Source organism: Haliaeetus leucocephalus, unplaced genomic scaffold (genome assembly GCF_000737465.1).
Source record: "Haliaeetus leucocephalus isolate CR32 unplaced genomic scaffold, Haliaeetus_leucocephalus-4.0 Scaffold1, whole genome shotgun sequence".
Lineage (NCBI taxonomy): Eukaryota > Metazoa > Chordata > Aves > Accipitriformes > Accipitridae > Haliaeetus > Haliaeetus leucocephalus.
Window position 1 is genome coordinate 6,127,738 of NW_010972437.1, and position 20,879 is coordinate 6,148,616.

At 50.9% G+C, this 20,879-nt stretch overlaps 1 protein-coding gene across 3 annotated transcripts in view; it reads right to left on the minus strand.

Moving 5' to 3' along the window:
* NRP2 (neuropilin 2) overlaps positions 1-20,879 on the minus strand; it is an 87,208-nt gene that overhangs the window by 36,805 nt on the left and 29,524 nt on the right. For all 3 annotated transcript variants that reach the window (XM_010565309.1, XM_010565319.1, XM_010565329.1), the window contains exons 4-10: positions 16,629-16,859; positions 15,896-16,051; positions 13,842-14,011; positions 12,645-12,800; positions 3,980-4,124; positions 3,329-3,678; positions 2,061-2,205 (exon numbers count right to left, since the gene is read on the minus strand). In XM_010565309.1, coding sequence (XP_010563611.1) covers positions 2,061-2,205; positions 3,329-3,678; positions 3,980-4,124; positions 12,645-12,800; positions 13,842-14,011; positions 15,896-16,051; positions 16,629-16,859 — 1,353 coding nt within the window. The remainder of the gene's footprint in view (positions 1-2,060; positions 2,206-3,328; positions 3,679-3,979; positions 4,125-12,644; positions 12,801-13,841; positions 14,012-15,895; positions 16,052-16,628; positions 16,860-20,879) is intronic.

The following is a 20,879-nucleotide window of genomic DNA, read 5'->3' on the forward strand; positions in this document are numbered from 1 at the left end:
TGTTTGACTCAGTAATTAAGATGCTCATTGCTGATAAGAAATAGAAACAGCTGGGCAGGGTACGCATGGGCTTAGGCCCTCACTTGAAAACATTTTCAATCAGCTTGTTTTAATCCATCTCTTAATCTTGTTCCCAAGCAAATGCAATTGCCTGGGTTTTCACAGCCAGTTCTGTAGCATGCCTGGGTCCTCCTAGCAAAGGAGGGTCGTATCCTGGCATTGTCAAGGACTGCTGCATGTAGCCAGCCTGGATTTAGCATGCAGATAATGCTATGGGCTATCTCTGCTCCCCAGGTTGCATCAGGGATATAAATGCTTTCTCTAACATGGTGAATCTACAAGATTACAAACTCTGCTCTGATTACAAAGCTGAATGCCTGTAGATCAATAAAGCTACGAATATTTATGACTTGGCAGTTGAGTTTTAAACATTACAATGTGCAAATGATTAGACAGCCACACTGGGAAATGACCATACAGCACCCTGCCTGGATAAAACATGGGCTGTTGCTGCTGATACTGAAACTGAGCGTGGACATAGCTGTAAAAGAAAATTTGGACCAAAAATAGCCCAAGAAGTTGAGGATACTAAATGCCTCTTATCTCCAATTTGGAGGAGTGCAACGGAGGGGCTGACATGTACGTGGTCGGAGGTCTTGTGTGACTGCCTCCCTTTGCGGCAGTGATGCAGCACTCTGATGCACCAGCCAGCAATGGTCTGCACAGATCTGGCAGCTGGAGACTCCTGGGAGCTGCAGGAAGCTGCGATGTGGGAGCTGCCCAACCACTTCTGCACAGAGCCTCAGCTCCCGCTGCTTGCATGAAAACCATGGCACCTGCTTTTCCTACAACATCCCAAAGATGTAAGATTTAAATTAAGATCTAATCTTGATTTGAAGTTTAGATCATTTACAATGGATTCCAAGTCCAGGGGGAGATTTGATATCGACTTCAAAGGTGACAAATGGTCATTATTAATTGTGTGTACGTGTGTTGCATGATTTGCTGTTAACTGTTTGTAATGCATCTCAAAGCACATCACAGGAGGAAAAGGTAGTAAAGACTCCACAAAAGGGTGGAAAAAATCTCAGTGTTTTTTAAGCTTCCTTGAATGGGAATTCTTACAAGAAAATGCCTTCTACAGATGTGTTTATAAAATGGAAATCATACCTCTTTATCACTGACATCTGGAAACCAGATTCTGATTTAAGCAGATTATTAAAAACCAAGATAGATTAAAAAAAGGGACAACTAGCCCCTGGCACTGAAAAGCTAGCATCAGACCCAATGAGCTGTTGGGTCCATTTTTGGCTTTTGGGCATGAAACCATGGAGCAATCAATCATCACTGAGCCTCAAGAGGGTCAGAGGCACAACCTCTACTGATCCCAGTGAGTGTGTTAGACAGTTTTCACCTCTGTATTAAAACCAATGGTGGCTGCAAGGCATACCACTTGTGAAAAACAGGTGGGCAAAAGTGAACAAACTTCCCTGTTCTTAGGGATGTTGTAGAGATGTCGTAGAGTTAAATGCCCAACCTTGTCTGCAAAAGGATTTCCACGTGGGGTTCAATGAGAGAGGGACAGTTGTTTTTACAGGAAAGCCTTATTGGGGCAGTTCAAGATACCTGTACTGGTCACTGCACCCCTCTTCTGTACCTCTGCCTCTCTTCCTACTCTTTGTCTTATCCATTTGGATTAAAAAGCCCAAATGTTATCTAACACAGAGACTGGGAAAGCCTGCACAACATCCAGATAAAAGATCTGAAAGGAGGGAGAAGGGAGTTGGGGACAAATCCTGCATGGGGCTCTGTGAAAGCTTGGATTGGGGTCCAAACATTGCTGCTACATTCTGCATCAAGGCCAGCTCTTTCAAGGTGGAAGCAAAAAGATGGGGTCAGGCCACACTGCAGGTCCTACCTTCATGGCTGCAGTCTCCTGCAATGGCATGGCCCTGAGATGGGACAGCAGGGAGAGAAATAACCTTACACTTGCACCTTGCTGGTTTAGTGCCTGCCACAACTCCGATGGAGCCAGTGGGCAGAGGCACAGGGGCTCCTACCTGTCCAGTCGCAGCCCAGCACCTCCAGGCGCATTCCTATTCCTGCTGGGGACCACCTCTCTGGGTGCACTCGGACGTACTGGGCAGGAACAGGGTCAAACCTCCGGACTTCAGGGATATCATAGTGAATGTTGCCTTCAAAAAGCTACAGAGAGGGAGAGAGAGAGAGAGAGAGAAGGCAAGTGATGTGTGCATCCCACATGCTCTCCACCAGACTTGATAATTTGGGTCTGGCAGGACGCAGCCACAGTTTGAAACAGTTTAGCTGCCCGACTCCAGGCCATCGAGTCCAGCTGAGCAGAAATTGGGATGTTCCTCCTCAGTTTCAAGAGGACCAGACAGACTGTTTCTAAGAAACTTGCACAATCTATCTTGGCCTCTGCTTAATATCCAGGGGTCAGATTCTGATTCAAGCCATGCAGGGGAAGCCTGGGGAATATCCACTAACTTCACATATAAATAATATCAGATTTGTCCTTTGGCAAATAAAGACGCTACTGCATGTTCTAGGATAGTGTAAACGCGCAGTTTTCCTCACAGTCCAAGTACTGCTGCTTTTCAGCTTACGTGCACAAACTCATGTCTGTGGGGAATAAACAGAGGGCTATAGATAGCATCAGGCCTTCTAAGACTCATTTGTAGGATCAGGAAAAGTTAAACCACCCAAATTTTCAGAAGCAGATGAGTTTCCACAAAAACAGAACAGGCAGTAGCAGAGAATTTGTTTATTCCTCAAGCCCCCTGCCACCCCTATACCGCTAAGCAGAAAGATTATGGGGAACTCCAACGATAGGGGAAAACACAGGGAATTTCAGGGTCACACCAGTGTGGCAAAAGGGACTTCAGATATAGCAAATTTCCCAAAGAGAAGTTGTGATTCACCTTCCTCTTCCAGAGGGGCAAGCCACAACAGCAGCACCTTTACCCTTAAAATACGTAATTAGTTTGTGTCAAACATAATCAAACACACCGTCTTGTGGGCTCTGACCTGCAGGTGCTGGGAGGACCAGAAGGTGATGTCCACTTCCCCAGGCCTGGTCCACAATAAGAAATGAAGGGAAATTGCCATCCTGGGGCAAGGTTGAACCTACAGCCTCTAGTACAGCTTAGGAGCAGGACTAGGGGACACAACCTGGGATTTCATGGTGACAACCCAAAATCCCAATGTCTCTGTGGGGAGATACAGCTGATTTCCCAAGAACCCATCAGGCAGACTGAAGATAGCCAGAAACATATCTCATTTTGCAGCTGCTCCATGCAGTGCCTACCTTGGCTTGCATTGTTTTGGGGTCCTGGATGAAGTCCCAGTCCTTTCCATTCATGCTGTAGGCCACCTTAAACTTCTTCACAAAGGAGCGGGACTCGGTGGTGGTCACACTGTCCCCTCCACGAGCCCCCTGAATAATGACGCCTTTGATATTCTTCGGGACGCCAAGGTCCACCTGCAGCCACTCCTCCCCAGGCTGGGCTTGGGGGATGCGAGGAAACCAGCCTGAGCGGCTGCTCACCAGGCGGGCCATGCTGGGAGACCAGTCATAGCCTCTAATGGAAGAGGCTGAGATCTGTGAGTCAGGGATGAGGCCGGAAAGCATTCCCAACAAGTTGGAGCAGGGCGAATCTGCAGGAAAGGAAAGGGCATGAAGAGCTGGGGCGGTTGAAGGGAGTGCTTGTGGTTTTCCCCATAGGTTTAAGCTCTGGGCACTACACCAGCACCAGCACTGGGTGCTTCCCCCTTGCCTCCGGGGCCTGGGTGCCTGTCCCCCCAAGCACGTCCCTTGGGATGGGTGCCTCTATGCTGCTCACAGTGTCACTGTTCCCACCTCAATCAGCCATGACAGCTGTGGGGGACAGCACCCTGGGACAGGCTGTCAGATGGACAGAAAGGAGGGCCGAGGCCCAGGGGAGGAGGGGACCCTCACCGGTGATGCGGCAGCCATACAGCTCCAGCCTCAGGGCGATGCCATTGTGCCAGCTCTGGGGACGGATGCGCACGAAGCGTGTGAGCACAGGGCTGTGGATCTTGTTGAGAACCACCTCCGTGGCGTCCTCATTGGCCTGAAAAGTCTGCAAGGGAGAGGGGGCACAAATACGGTTACATCCTCTCCAGGCAGAAAGAAATAACCAGATCAGTAGCCGAAATAATCTCAGCAGGGAAAACCGAGGAGAGGCTTTCTGGGCTGGCCCAGCCTCTGGCCAGGGCAAGCACCCAGGGGCAGGCAGGGAGCGCTGGCCCACTGGCAGGACAGCATGGTGGATGGAGTCACCCATCAGGCAGAATACCCAGGAGCTCGCTGCTCTGCTGCCTCTCACGGCACCCCGAGGCACCTTGGACTATCAGGCCACAGCTGCTTCGAGCTTGCCCCCAAACCTAGAGCCACTCCAACGCGAAAGGCCGGATGTGCCCGAACGCTGCGTGAGATCTCGCCTCCCCTCCGTGGGTAAATGGGCTGACATCCTGACACGTCCTCGCAACCAAGTTCCACTAGGAAACATCATGTGCAAGCAGCGGTGTGAGCAGGGAGGATGCTGCCCCTGCCTGGGGTGACAAGCTGCTGCCCCAGCCAGCCCCTTCCCCCCGCCTATCTCACACACATGCAGCCCACCACACAGAGACAGCCTTTCAGGAGAGTTTATGATCCAACATAATATGAAAAGGCTGCTGCCCTACCAGATGGCCATAATCAGTAACTACCAGATGGACATTAGATCCACCTCTCTTGCCCATTATTTTAATAGGCCAGACAAGGACTGGATACTTGTGTTCTCTTTCAGGCTGCAAAGCCATAGCAGTGAAAAGGGGGAAAAGAGGAAATAACCAACGTAAGGGTAATTTTCAATCCTTTCTCTGCCCCCAGCATAAAGCACTAAATCTCACAGACCGGGGTTGCAGGCATCGCCCGCTTCCCCTCCAAGAACGCAGGCTCTTGGGACAAGGCTAGAGCATCCTCCAGTCTCAGCCAGGAGCTGCATCTGCACTGAGATAGACGTTGGCTGGGCGCTTCTGCAGGCTCCTACCCTGCATATGCTGTGCTAAGCACAGGAGCTCCCACTAAGTTTATCTCAGAGTGAAGCAGGGAAGTGTCATCTCTGGCACTGATCTTCTGTTGGAGGCAAGAGTCAAACAATTCAACTGCAGATCCCTGTGATCCGGGACAGAAAAAGGGGTGAGGCTGTATCCTGGCCTCTCGCCTTGAATAGCAGTTAAGAAGCATTTTATAAGCCTCCCACTGCTCTAGGCCTGCTGATGGCACCTGTTACTGCTCTTGTCCCAGGATCCAGCACGCCAGGGCATGAAGAGGGTGTTTGCAGAGAGGGGCAGCATCTGTTCGCAGCACCGCAACCAGCTCTGGGCTGCCCCTGTGCATCACTGTCCAGCCTGGAACAGCAGCACTCCTGCCAGGGCAGGGAGCACCCACCCCACAGCAGGCCTTGGCTGCAAATCTGGCTGGTAATTGGGATTTGGGGTGATGTGAACTTGAGCAGAAATGCTAATCTGGAGAATATATATCATGCTGCTACCGTTTAGCAACGCAGCATGGTTTATGTGTTTTTAATATCCTATTTTATCCTGTCTGACCCCACTTCCCATCCTTTTCCTTGCTCAGCAGACACCAAATACCTTTTTTTCCAGCAGGAGAGCTATAAGAAGAGTGGTTCCTGTGAAACACTCTCCAGGCACGCATGTGTGTGTGTGTCTTGTAAACCTGTGGGAACACACACACACACGCACAGAGGCTGAAAGGATACATTTCCACACCACAGCAAAGCCTCCAGCTTTATGTCAACACAGAAGCTGACACACAACACCTTACCTCTAAACCTAACACCAGAAGACAGGAAATGTTTATCTGAGCTGGTGCAACTATTTTAGCAGGAGGAGCAGCACGTCAGGTCAGCCCAAAGGTCCCTCTGTCCCAGGGGGCGGCTCCTGATGGTGGCCCCAGCAGATGCCTAGGGGCAGCAAGCCCGGGGGAGTCTTCTCCTGGCAACCTCTCTTCACTTCCCACAATCAGCAGTTTGAAGACTCCATGAGCCAAAGGTTGCATATGGACCAGCATGTTTAACAGTCACTGACGAGGTTTGCTGCTCTTTTTGGTTTAACATATTTCTAGTTTTGTTCTTTTTTAGTTCACTTCGCACATACGAGCATCAGGGGCCAGAATCCAAATTTACACCAGCGTAATTTGTTGCTGACTTCTGCAAAGTCAAGCTTGACAGAAAGCAGAAGCAGGACTGAGCCCAAAAACTTTATCACTACCACATGCATTGCTGAAAGCATCTCTTACACGACCTTAGTCCCAACCACCTGCTTCCAAGGAGAGCAACCTCAATTCTGCTTTAGATTTGGGGCCCTGTAATTTCCTCAGACTAGATGACATTCAACAAGCTATGGAACTCTGAATCGGGGCCTTAACGCTCCGGACTGCCAGTTTATGAGGGCAGAAATGGCACCTGACTTCCAGCTCTAGTATCAGCCACATTGACAGGATCTGCCCCAGTGAACCTTGTTTCTGAAAAGCCCCAATTTATCATAGACAGTCATTGCTTCGCACCCTGTTCAGCGTAATAGGAAGGGGCCATTTTCAGAGGGCAGATGCTTAGTGCTGTTAGAGAAGTGGGGTCTTCCTGCGTGCCTGGCCTTTCAACCTCCTTCCCAAGTGGAAATGCATCGCGAGCCCGCAGGTCCCGATGCTGCTGACCAGGGTCTGACCCTGAGCATATGATTTCTCTGCACTGAAAATGCTGACCCCAGAGCCTGAGCACACTGTGGAGAGAGTCCTATTGACTTGAACAGGCTCTACATCCTGCCTCAAATTAGCACTCACGGCATGGGAAGAACTAGCAGGAAAATGTGTGAAATTGGGAGTGCCAAGAAAGCAAAGATTTCTTCCCCCTTACCAAAATAGAACATTGCTATTCCTCCCATCCTATCTGCTTCCCATCCCACTCAGCACATATTTTGAGCCAAGTCTTCAAATGGTGTAAATCAACATATTGCCATCGAAGTATAAGAAGTCACAGTAATTTACACCAGCAGAAAAAAAAAATCTGGCTGTGATCTAGGGAGATAGATAGATACAACTCAGCAGAGAGCACACATGCGCATGCGCGTGCACACGCACACGCGCTGAAGGGTGACGGAGCCAGAAGACGAATGGGAAAACCATTAACAAATTAAAAGCACCTTCCAAGAAGCAGTCAAGGGACTCACTTTCACTGCTGCATCAAAAAGCTGCCCATCCCCTCCCCATATACTTCATGTTTACTTCCGTTTTAGTCCAGTTGGCAGGTCTACATGTAAAATTAAATTGATAATCAATGAGAGCTGACCTGCTTAATTAATTTGCTGCAGAAAGCAAGTGGTGGGAGATGATGCCTAGGCTAGAGGAGGATCGGGCATGTTTTCCATGTGCACACACATGCACGCTCCACACCAACACTTACAAGTTGTATTTCTGACATGCTGGAACCGCCACAGGGTGATGGGGGGATTTCTGAAGCTGCATTAGCGCCAGTGGGTATGGGCATTGTGCCAACAGCAGTTTGGAGTGAAGGGAGTGAAAGACAGGGAGACAAAAAGCACCGTGAAGTCGAAGAGGCAATGAGTCAGGGAGGGGGCAGGAGGTAACCGCTCTCCCACTTTATTTATTGTGCCGCTTGGCCACTATGCAATTTCTTGGGGAGCTAAAGAAAGCAGCTAGGGGAGGCAGAGGAGAAGGCCAAGGATGGCAGCAGCCCTGCCTTCGTCCGTATGTATGTGTCTCTCTGGACCCACTAGATTTACTGCAGGATTATGTTACCCCCGTGGAGACAGAGCCCTGGAACAGAGCATGCTAACAGGATTAGGGCTTCAGGATTTAGACAGAGAAGCATGAAGGAGAAAAGTAGGGGAGATTATTTTCCTTGTCAGATAGGGAAAGCATAAAATGGGGCATGTTTGATGGTGGGAGGATTCTGGCTCGAGTGGAGGGTGGATAGTTCTGGATTTATTAAATCCAGGAACAAGGAGGTAAAAGAAAAATGATACTTGGCAACACTCAGCGAAGCACAGCCGTCTGGGCAAGGCACAGTGTGCTGGGCTGGGCTTGCCAGCGCCGTGTCTTTGGAGAGGCTCCGCTCAGATCTGGGAGTCACCAGGGACACCAGGAGTGGCACTCTGTTAGCCTGCAAAGGAGATATCAGGCCTAGAAGTACAAAGCTGCAGCCTTGCTAGGAAAGCCAGGGCTGTAATTCTCCCCTGGTACTGCACCACGGGTGAATGCACGAGGCTGCCTTTCCCAAAGCTGGATGTCTTTGTCCTGCCTGCAAAAGCAGCAGAAGCAGGCTGGGACCTGGGGATGCTTCTGGGCAAACCCTCTGCACCATGATGTCTCTCTGCAGAAGCACTTGTGGCCTTCTGGCTGATCATACAAGCTTTTCCTGAGTTTTCCAGATAAAAAAGCCACAGGACTGAAACCTTTTCTCTCCCTCCCCCTGTGAATGAACACAGGAGACATTAAGAACTGAAAGGACAGAGGAATGCTCCTAAGGGAAGGCACAAGGGTCTCCAAAGAGTCATCCTCAATATTCCCTGCCAGCACCGAACACCTCTGACATCCCCAGCTCCACGCACAGCTGAGATATTCGGCTCTTTGCAGCAAGTCAGCCTGCCTTCTTGCATCCACCTGAAATACCGCCCAGGAAGGTTAGCTGATAACAAGCACAAAACCATCAAAATGAGTAGGAAATGGAAAATGCACATCAGCTGGATCTTGCTGCCATTTCTCATCCATTGACTCCTACAGGTTCTCAGAGCAAATGTTTCAGTCACATCCTCCCATTTTGCACACAGAGCAATGGAGGCAGCAAGAGCACCCATCACAGTCCCAACCCACCCAGAATCCTGAGACCCATCCTGTCCCCCAGTCCCTCGCCACACTAGGTGATCCCCATGAGCTGATCTCTACAGTTATTAGGACAGAGCATCTGAGACCACACAGGAGTTGGAACCCGAGACCCTACAAAGAAGGAAACGAATCAGAATGGATGAGAGCTTTGTTTTCCAATAAAATTCTCATAGCTGAATCTGTCTGAAGAAAATGGCCAATACCAAAAGGTCAAATCCTGCCAGGTGCTCTTTTTTTTCCTTGGGTTCAAGAACGAGTTGTTGTTTCCTAAGACGTTTGTGAACAACTAGGTAAGATCTCAGCATGCACACCGGGGTCGATGCCCAGAAGATAACCTCTGGGACCATCAACCCTGGGTGACACAGAGGGGGATGAAAAAGTGAGGGCAAGAGTCAGAGCAGCCCTTCCGGGGCAGGGGTTGTTTGGTCCTGTCCCATGGGAACTTGCTGGTGGGTAGTAAGGGGTGGTGTGGGGCAACACATGCTGGTGGCCGCTCTCTTCCCTCGGGGGACACACAGGAAGACAGCTCTGCACCTTCAGCCAGGTCACTGGGTTAGCCTCTCCCCTGGTCCCATGCCCTGGGCAAGGACAGAGCATCACCCCCTGGACAGGGGGATGTCTGGGGTGTGCTGGGCTGGGCTTTGTGGGGAGCAGGCTGCCAGGCAGGGGGAAAGCCTGGCAGGGATGGGTCAGGAAGGAGAAGGTGTGAGTGTGGGGCTCTTCTCATGCTGGCTACAGACTTGACACTGCCTTCCCGCTGCCTCCCCACCCCAGAAACGCAGCAGCGCTCGGCATGGAAACAGCCCAGCCAGCCCTCTCTGCTGCAAGCACGTATTAATTTTGTTTTCCTCTGCTTCATCCTGCCTTTCCCGTTTCTCTCACCGTGAGGGTCAGTGGCTGGGGACTCAAAGGTGAGCCATCATGTTTCACAAGGAAACACCCTGGTCCCACTCTCCTCTGAAACACCAGAAGAAGGGGAAATGGGGGTGAAAGAGAGCGGAAAGAAAGCGGGGGTCAGAGCTCCCCATCCTTGGCAGAGACCATCATCCCCTCTCCACCTCTCCTGCACTTGCTGGTTTTCACTTGCTTTAGTTCCCTGATGAAGATGTAGATGTTAGCTGACCCACCTATAACATGGCAGAGCTTTGCTTTTGGCCCACAGAGCCAGCAGAAATTCAGAGCAGTGCTTGATACACCCCATATGCCTATGTGTGCATGTGCATATATATATATGTATGTGTATATATATATATATGTGTGTATATATATATACACACATATATATCTGCATGTATATAGAGGAATAGAGAGTCCCTGTCTGTCCACCCCCTCCTCTCCCTCCCCGCTCCTCATGGCACCAAATCAAGCTGCGGCAGACTTGACAAATCTATTTGGCATGGTTCACTCCACTGTTGCAGCCTGAACCGTGCGGAGCGCCGCACTGACGCAGGGAGGAATCTGCACCTTGAATACAGACATCTGGGAGCTTGCCTAATGCAGGAATGGCGGGGATTAATGCGGATGGGGAATGTGGGGCCAGAGCCCCCGGCACTAGGCCCATGAGCAAGGGGCTTTGCCCTGGTCCTGCTGCGGCTTGGCGGCTGGCAGCCAGTCATTCGGCAGGAAGGAAAAGCAGTCACCTGGATGCAAGGGGTATGCGAGCCACCAAAAAGCAATTACCTATCCTCCAGCCTCGGGAGGTGTCTGCTAAATTGAGACCAGAACATGGGAATGAAGTGAGACTGGAATAAAGGAGTAAAAAAGGAGAAGTTTGATTTTTCTTCTGTTTTATGAAGAGAGAAAACAGAGCAGAAAAAAGCTGATAGGACTCAAGGGTGAAATCCTGAAATGGTGGCAATTCACGTGGCTATGGGACAGCTTTGGGTTGGGACCAGCCAGGCTTTAGGGTCTTGCTGGAGTGATGTAAATTGGCCCAGCAGCACTGAAACCAACTGTGCTGTCCTGCTCCACCGTGGCTGAGGATCCAGTGTCCAATGCCTGGGACTGCAAGGATGGGACATCTACTTTTCCCTGTGACTAAAACCACCCTCCAGGTCAGATTCCCACCCCAGTTAGACTCTGAAAGGTAAATTTATTGCCAGTGGTTATTTGAAACACTGAACTGTGTATTTAGCCCATCTCTCTGCCCGGCATGTTGCCAATCTCCTGTCTGCCTCGACTTGCAGAAATGGTCCCAGTGAGACCTCAAACTCACGCATTTCCACGGGGTGCCTGGGGTGAGGAGAGATGGCCCCAGTTCACAGAAAGATCTGCTGCAGTCAGTGGGTCCTAGGAGAGCACGGAGCCTCCACACCAGCACATGGCCACCGCATTAGGGTTATACGTGAGCTCTGCCATGAGCTGCAGTCCCGGAGCCAGCCCGCCCTAGGTCTGGGGGAGCTCAGCTGCTGACTCTCCTATGGGGTGCTGGGATGCCCTGTGCCTCCATTTCCCTACCTCTAAAATAGGACTAACACCACCTCACTGGCACATGAGGAGCTTAAATACTCCAAGTATTGGAGGCATGAGACCCTGCTAGGGGCCTCTGCACAGAGGACTCATTCTGGGAAGCAGAGTGAATCTGAACCATGAGACACACTTGTGGGGAAGGGGAAATCACATGGCCCGGAAGGGAAGGAAATGTCTGGATGAATCCTGGACAAGGCAGGCTACTGCATTTCATGCCAGCACCGCCTGTGCCAGCAAATGGAGGGGACAGCTAATTTAACAGAAGTGCTGAGCAAGCAGAAATTGCTGGGACGTGCATGCGGGGGGAAGTGTGTGGGACCCCAGCCACCCAGTTCACACAGACAGATTATGGCACATAAACAGGGAGGACCTGAGCTGCAGCAGCAGTGCTGGTGGGCACTACAAAAGAGCAGGAAAGGGCTTTCCTGAGGTGCCCTTAACCAGGGGACAACCACACAATCAAGGCAAATGACAGAGCAGGACCAGCCTGGCCCCACGGCTGCCTTAACACCCCTCCCCATATACGCCAAAGCTCCCATGCGGACCACCTCAAGCTTGCTTTCCCTGGCCACGCAGCAGCCCCTGCAAGGCTTGGAACGGCTGAACACTGATATTTACCCTCCCTCCCCCTCGTTCCCATCTCTGTGTGCCTCCCAGAAACACAGCAAGAGCATGCAGCAGCTCCCAGGGCTCAATGCACCCTTGCTGACCACGCCTGCTAGTGCAGATCCCACAGCTCTGGCAGCCTGAATTGCTCCTCATTATTTATTGTTCATTTTGTTCTCTGGGATGGTGCGATCCCCTCTTAGGATTTGTGCCCTTTCATTTCCAGGCCTCAGTAACTCCTGAACTACAGTTTCATGTGGTTTTGTGATTGTTAACCCAGCATGCAGACGGGGCTATGGCCATAAAAGCTCAATGAATCTTGTATGGCAAAACACAGGCTGTGAAAGCATTTTCTCCTTCATTTGCAGTCAAAGAACATACTCTCGCCACCACGAAAGATGCAACCGCAGCCAGGTTTTCCAAGGAATAGTGTTTCCTCATTGGTGTGCAGAGGAGAAAGGACTATTTCTGCTCAGAGCATCATCAGTCTTTTAGCCCTCATCAGAAAAAGGGTTCCTCCCAGATTAAACCCTCCAGGCCTGTAAAATCTCTCTGTTGTCTTCCCTCCTGTCAGCTGCAAGACTCACCAAGGTGCATGCAAAAAAGACAAAAAGGCCTTTACCTTGTGGTTTTTCCCATGTCGGTACATCATCCAGTCCTCCCCATTGGTGCTGACCTCCAGCTTGTAGGTACGGACATAGTAGCCATTCTGGGTTTCTCTCGAGATGGCACCCTGTGTGGCAATGGCTGTGAGCACAGTCAGGAATTGGAGGTCCACCTTTCCAGGGGAAAAAGTGACAAGAGAGACAGTGGTGACCACCTGAGAGCCCAGGCTGGCTAGTTAGTTCCTCTGTCTCTGAAGAATGAAAAGCTGCAATATCAGTCTGTATCACTCCATCTATGGGTGCACATTTCAACAGGCACAAACCTCCCCAGGCTGACTTCAGCAGGATGTTTGCAGATAGGACCATGGGACAAGAGTAACTAAGGATCTTGATGTCTGTCCATATGGGACCTTCCTGCCTCAGACCAAGCAACAGGATCTGCATAGAAGCTCATGTCCATTAAAGCAGGACAGAGGCTGACTTTTTCCATGGAAAATAAAAGCATAATGTCCAATTAGCAAGTGCTGCAGTTTTTGGTTTTTCCTTTTTTTTTGCTTTTTTTTTTTTTTTTTTCCAACATGGGTTGAGAAAGGTCAGCAGAGCTGGCTTGGTAGCACTGCCATGAATGAAGAATGAGATGTCTGCTAGAGGCAATGACATTCACCACCTCCCATTCCTAGTGCCCTTTAGCAAGCAATGTCTCGTGACAATGTGACACAGCCAGAAGCCCCATGCGGACAGACTGTGGCTCTAACCAGCTCCGAGGGAAAGCCTTTGCTCTGTCAGCCCCTACCTGACATTAGCCTGCTCTTGCTCCCCCGGCATCACTGATGAGATAAATATAATTCTAGCTGTTTTTTCATGTGCCCCCTGGAGACTTTGGTCCTCAGGCCAGTGGCGGAGTCAGTGGCCCTTGTAAGTGGCAGAGGTCCCTCAGTCTCTGTCAGTATGCTGGGAAGTCCATCAAAGTTTTGGGCAGGAAGGAAGGGGTGGGAGAGGGACAGCGGGTCGAGTCAGCCCTCGTGCAGGCACGCTAATGGGAGAGCCAGCCCACTGCATTTCATGGAGGTACTGCAGCTCCCCTGCTGCTCGCTCCCCATGAGCCACAGAGGCAATAAAAAGATCCAACAAGCTTTTGTGGTCAAGGGTCAGTTTAACAGCATGACACTCTATTTGGTGGGGGAAGAGACGAGGGGGCTGGAAAGCGTGTGTACCTGGAGGTACTCTTTGTTGCTGTCTACATTGGGGGTCCAGCCATTGTCATCACTGTTGAGCCGGCTCTGTTGAGGGGTCCATCGCCCATCTGAGTAGGTGGAGGAGGCACTGATCTGCATGTTGGAGATCCTGCCAGACTCCATCCCCAGCGGCACGTTGCACTGGAAGTCTGGAGTGGACACACACACACATACACACGGATCAGCTTACAGTCTCTGTATTTCACTCCCAAGTGGAAGGCAGCCCTGAACTATCCTCCCCAGCTGACCCCGAGCAAAGCTGCCTGCCTGGAAGGATGAACAGATCTGCACCATCTTGCAGGTTGTGTGCGCTGACAGATGGCACTGAAAAATGAAAGACGGGGCAGCTTTATGTTTGCACGGCCCTCTGAAAACTAATACAGTCCAGATCTTTCTCCCTTTCTCCATCTCCTTCACCTTTGCACAGTTTTCACACAGTTTCCCTCCCCTCCCACCATCTCCATCAAGATGTCCCAAGTCCCCTTGCCATAAAGTTTCCCAGCTTCTTGAAGGCTGGAGGTGAAATCTAAGCACGGACAAGGCAAGGAGTAAGGGCAGGCACAATGGAAGGGTGCTTACTGCTGTGCTACCGGCCGGAACGTCAAGGCCTGAAATGGGCAGGTCTAAAGGTTTTGTGTGCATGTTGAGAGTATGGATACATGTGTGTATGTGTCTGTGTATATGTGCATGTGCTACGTGTGATATCAGGCCCATAGGAATTAACCAGCCAAGAATATGAAAGACTCTGGTATGCTTTCATTTGAGTTTCCTCACTTCTAAGGCTTTAAAAGTCACAATTAGCTCAATCTCATTGCATGTCTCATATATTTTATGGCAGCTGTCCTGTAAAAACAATAGCAAAGAAAACATGGATAGGAAATACTGCATGGGCCCAAGCATGCTGCTGCTGTAAACCAATGGGGCCCCACCAAACTGCCTGTGTTTTTAATGTGGCCAAGCCAACCCTGGGTGGAAATGATGGGCCAAGTTAAGATCTCAGTGGTATTATTAAAGTTTCAATTTACACCAGCATAAATCAAAACAGGCCTGGCCCTTTAACAGCTCTTATGCTTGATTTCTCAAGCTTTGTGTGTCATTAACATTTTATTTCCCAATCCTTTTAAAGAACAGAATAGGAAGAGGATTAAAGAACAGATCAACTGAATGTCAAGATAGGCAATGGTGAAGAGCTCATGCTTGTCTGTAACTCTCACAGCCTCAGGAGAAGAGCAATCACAACCCAATCACAGAGCAAGAGCCTGTAACCCAGCTGCCCTAGTGCTGCACAACCCCTGCTCTCTGTCATAGGCTTTCAGTGTTGGGTCAGGGACTCCCTCTCTTTCTCTGGGACTGAGGGGTGTCCTGCAGGCTTCTTCCATTGTATCACAGGTTCACTGCAAACCGAGGTTGAGAACTGTAGCTCTGATGTAAAAATACCATGGGAAAACAAACTGAATCTTTCCTTGCCTGCAAGCGTTATCACGAAGAATCAGAATGCTCTTCAATTCTCAAAACACACAACCTACTTCCTCCTTCCACATCAATTTACCTCACTTAATAAGGGATCTAAACCAAATTCTGGTTTGAAATTCTTAGAACTTTAGGCATATTTTAATTAGACAGCCAAGAAATTCCAATTTGTAGTGTGGGGCTGTGAATTTTTGGAAAACCAGAGAGAGGGAGAGTATTTTCCCCTGTGCTTTAATGAATCTGCTGCAGCTGCTGGGCTGAAGTCTTCCCCTAAATCCTATGGGCTGAGCACATACATGAAGGATTCCATCCCAAAAGGTACTGAGAAGACTTCATGAGCAAGTGAAAAGTCAAAGAAAGGTCAGAAAGTGTGATTCTTACTGAAATCTCATTTCTATGAGAAACAGAAAACACACCTAGTGTAACTGCTGTCTGCATTGCTGGTGGGGAACCAGCCCCTGGACACACTCTTGTCTGCCTCACTCTCGCATGTGCCAAGTGCAAGACTTGGGAAGAACAGGTGACATGACTGCCTATGTCATACGCACACATTTCCAACTTACTTTCTGGGACTTCCTGCTGGATCAAGTAGTACTGAGCAGAGAAACCATCTTTAGCCACTGCCAGGTCCGTGTGGAAGGTGAGCGAGAGGACGCCGGTGGTTGAACGGATGTCTGACGGCATCCTAGTGCCACAGTACCTGCCTATCAAGGGGCCTACTGCAAAAGAAAGAGAGCAAAGGTAATGCCTACTTTTCCACCAGTCAAACCCTCCCAGACCCTCCTGGGTCACCAGCAGATTGGCATTACTCAGCAGGGATACCTTAGCAGGACCGACTGGGATAAAAGAAAGACTTTGGGGATGGGCTATTTTTTACATCCGCTGGCCTTGTGCCATGCAGTATGCCGTGCAGAAATATCTACTGCAGCAGGCGTTGCTCTGCAATTTCTGGGAAATGCTCCAAACTGCTCTGTTTCTCTGTGTTGGTACAGAATAGGGAGGTCCTCCCAGCACTGCATGAACTCACTGCCCTTCCCTGAGGGAGAACCTGTGGTATCTTGGAGCGTCCCATGGGGCTCTTCAGATCAGTGGTTACAACAGAGCAGTAGTTTGGGGTTTAATGCATGCAGCCTTCTGCAAGTGCACCATCCCCACAGCTGGCCACAGAGCACCCCAATGGTGCAGCCACCTCTGAGGTTAGGCACCTTTGGTGTTCAGATACAGCCTGCACAGTTTTGGAGCTTTGTGAGACACCAAGAGAGGTTGAGGACAGCAGCGCAGCAACCCGTGGCTTACCCTGAGGGATGCCGTCCCAGATGTCCAGCCAGTCGTACTTGCAGTCTCCTTCTCCTGCCTGCAGCGGGTCATGCTCAAGGTCGAAGAGCAGAAAGTGGAGGAGGATTTCTGTCTTTGGCTTGGCTATGATGGTGAAGACACAGTCCAGGTTGTGTGGATACTTGTCAGGGAAACCTGGAGACTCAATAGTGCCATTGGAGGCAGTGAAGTTTCTGGAGCAGTCCTCAGACCCTGTAGTGGCAGGAAAAAACCCGCAGCTTTAGCAACAATGCAGTTTAATGTCAATAGCTTGACACTGTGGAACCCCCATTTTGAGCTTAGAGGGGTTGTGTATTCAGTTCTGGAAACATCCTGTAACCCAAGAGCTGTGTGAATTCCTGCAAGGACCAACAGGGTGATTTTTCAAAGCTTTCCACAGATGGAGAGACAAGGTCCATGCATTCACTGGAATGGACAGCATGGTTCTAAATCCCTGAGACAACTCTGCAAACGTAACCTGTACAACACTGCTGATCCCCCTGCCAATTACTCCAAAAACAGGACTAGGAGAGCGATCCCATCCAAAGCCACCCAAAGCCATGGCAGCGATTTGGCAGGCCACCACCCTGCCATGTCCCCCACACCGGTGGTGGGGGCCCTGGTGGGAAAGGGAGGCCACACCAAGCTGGGCTGGGCTTCCCCTGCCAGCCCTAACCCCTGTGTCTGCCACCCCAAAGCCCGCAGAAGGGCCAGCCAGCACACAGAGGGCTGCCATATGCTGTCCTCGCTGCTGCGGCTGCCACCCGCTGGCCATGCTGGCAAAGGGCCACAGCAGCTCCAGTTCTGTTGGAGGAGCCCCCGATCGGGGAGGGGGCTGCCTGGGAAGGAGCAGAGAGGAGTAACAGGGATGTCATCTCTTTGGAAAAGCTGTCCCCAGGGGCTGGTCTCCTGCAACCTCTACTTCTCTGGCACGGACTTCTGTGCCTCAGTTTCCTCTTGAGAAAATCAGGAAGCACAAATATTTACACAGTGAAAGGGCCCGGGGGAGGGTCCCAATGTCTCCACTGTTAGCTGAAAACCCTCAGGAAGCGTGCAGTTAGCCTGTGGCCCCCTGAGACCCATGCAAGGGACGACGGCCAGCTCCAGCACACATCCCCACGATGTGGCCACGGCAAGAGCGGGGGTAACAGGAGCTGTGGCAGGGGGTCTCCACTGAGAGGAGGAACAGAGCCCTCTTTCTCACAGACTGAGCTGCCCGCACCAGAAATGCAAGTTATTTCTATCCTTAAGGAAGACCTTTGCGTGGTGAGGAGGGCAGACAATGTTGTCTCTTATTTATTGCTGACCTCAGCACTGGCCTCGGCTGCAGCCGGGCCAGCTCGGTGGCCCCTCTCACACAGCCAAGGTGCCTCGGGGTGGCCGGGGAAAGGGGAATTTGTGTCATATTCATACCACGGTGACTTTGAAACCGCTGTGCTGTGGAGACAGGACAATAGGCAACAGAAATCTGCAGCCTGGAGCTATCGGAGGCGAAAGGGGATGTTAGAGAGGCTGCCGGCCGCCGCTGTAACCCGGCATTAGCATTCACAAAGGTTTCTGCTTCAGTTTCACTGGGACACCCTCCCTCTCCTCTACAAACCCTTCTGCTCCAGCTCTTCCAGGCAGCATGAACCTTCCCAGGACTAATGGGAGACTTGTTATTCAATTCAGCATTAACCTACAGGAGTCAGGCCAGCAGCCCACAGTAATAGCAGGATCCCAGCACTGCATTATGCAGTGCCTAGCTGGAGAGCTACTCAGGAGAGGCTTTTAATTGACTACCTAATGAAGCAGCCAGCTTTTCTGGTGTGAACCTGTGGGGTAAAACGCAGAGGCAAAAAATAAGGCCAAACAGAAATCACAGCATAACGCCGTGAACAGGGATAAGGGTGTACTTCGTTCCAAACAGCTTGAAAGACAAGTAGATAAACAGGGAAAATAACACAAGCTCTGCGCTAGGGAGAAAATCAAAGCCTAAGCCCAGAGTCAGGGACTGTCCTCTAGAGACAGGAGAGAGACGTAACTATGTCACTGCATTAGACAACGACAGTTTCCTCATGTGGGGCTCTTATTGCATTTGGCATCTTTGTCTACAGTTTGGCTGATAGCAGCAAACACAATGATCAGCTTTTTATAAGGAAGCTGCAGATAATCAGCAGGACTCATGCTGGCTTCGGCAGCACAGACCAGCCTGAGAGGAGACTTTGATGCCCAGCAATGGAGAGCTCGGGCCAGCCCTGCCAAACTGACTCACAAAGTGAGCAGCAGGGAAGCTGGACCAGCCAGGGCAGGTGGCATTTTTGTCAGCCCACAGACTGCTGACTGATACCCATCAGGGGATTCAAAGACTGGTATGTAGTTGTTTGTATGCAGATTGCTCCTCTCTCACACCGTGATAAGCGAAATTTAGCACAAGATATGGAAATAAATGCTCAGTTGAAAAGAGTTGGGTTTTTAGGTCACCTTTAAGAAAGAAAGAAAGAAGCTGCAGCCACGCTGCCTTTACTGATGTGGTCAATGACAATCCAATGACCTTTATAGCTGGTGACACCCTTGCTGGCTACCCTGACAGCTCAGATAGAAACCCAGCACTGCCCACCACCCTACCTGGGAGCCCTGGTGGGGACAGGGGCAGGGCAGATGAGGTGGGCTGGGGGTGCTCCCGGATCACAGGCTCATCACCACTCCTGTGCCAAAAACTGCCTTGCCAGCCTGGATTTTGTGGGCTGTGGCTGGAAGAAAGCGTGGCTATTTCTGGAGAGGATGGCTGCCTGCGGGGGAGGGGGGTGGTGGCAAAATGAGCCCCAACACCACTTCAGATCTGAGGGCAGCTCTGCAGGGACCCACACCGAGGGACACAAACTCAGCTCCAGCCTCCATCCAACATTGATTCTCCCAGATCAGCCCTTGTTTCCACTCCCTCCGTACCAGCAGCAGCGAAATCTCCTTTTCCCCTGAATTTGGCCCCTTGCTGGCTCCCACCCAGGCAGACAGGGTCCCTGCCTGCCATCCCCTTCCACCCACACTCAGCCTGGCCTGGCCACCTCAGCCAGCCGGGCCACTCCACATTGCCCCATGCCCCAACTCACAGCACGGACCCGATGTGAGGGCAGGCACAACCCAGCGCCGTCTGCTGGGCTCAGAGGGGGTGTGTTCAGGGAGCGAGAGGCAAGGGAGCCTGAGGTGGATCGGCAGTCTTCCCACCTGAACACAGGCATTCGTTGCCATCCTCCGTGCTGGCAACTGGCCTCAGCAAACTGCAACAGCCAGAGGAACCACTAAACTCCTTCAGGACTCATCTGCATCCTAACCATTAACAAACAGCAGCGGTGAGCTGGCTGCACCACAATACCTCAATGGCCAGTTGTACAGCCCAGGCCACCACCAGCAACGGCACTTTCCTCACCCACCTGAACCTCCAGGTTCACCTGTCCTCACCGTTTCACAATGAATTTGGGGAGTCGCATTCCAATCATCTTGCAGCAGAGTCTCCACGTTCACATCTACCTGTGACCGGGTTGTGGGCAGCCTGCGCACCTCTGCCTACCACACAGCTAGGCCAGGGACCCCGGGCACCGGTCCCTGTGCTCCCTGCCTTCCCTTTGAAGAGGCTGGGTAACTGACCCTGTTGTGCTCCTTTCTGCTTCTTCACCAGGCATGCACATTTTTATCGTGCTGGATGTGATGACGTGAAAGTCGCATGTGTGTTTTCTTCCAACGCACCTCCAAAGGAATGTGGGCACAGGGCAGGCGCCCGCGTCCCCATGCAAAACACACTCTTGTTCCCCTGGTGCGCAGGCACACCTCTCACCCATGCACACAGAGAGCATTTTATTTTCTCAAGCCTCCTTCTCCCCAGACACACAATTCTGGCAAATATTTAGACAGAAACACTATTAAAAGGCCTTTGAGCAGCTTTTCCTTTCCTCAGTAATAGTTCGGTATTAAACAGAATTATGAATAGTTCCTCTTGTATCTGCCTAGAAAGGCGCTGCCTCAGCCTTTGACAGCACTGCTGACAGCAGTCCCTTGAAAACTGCAGCTCCCCAGCTACAAAACCCACTTCCAGGGGGAGAAAACACAGTGTCATTGATCAGCCCTGAACCGCAACTCCACAGGAGGGGGAGCTCCATGCACTCCTAACAGAGGGACAATTGCCTCTTAGCCCTAACAAGCTCCACACATGCCAGGGAGAACGGATATATGTTTCTAGTCCTCGAATACAAGACAGCA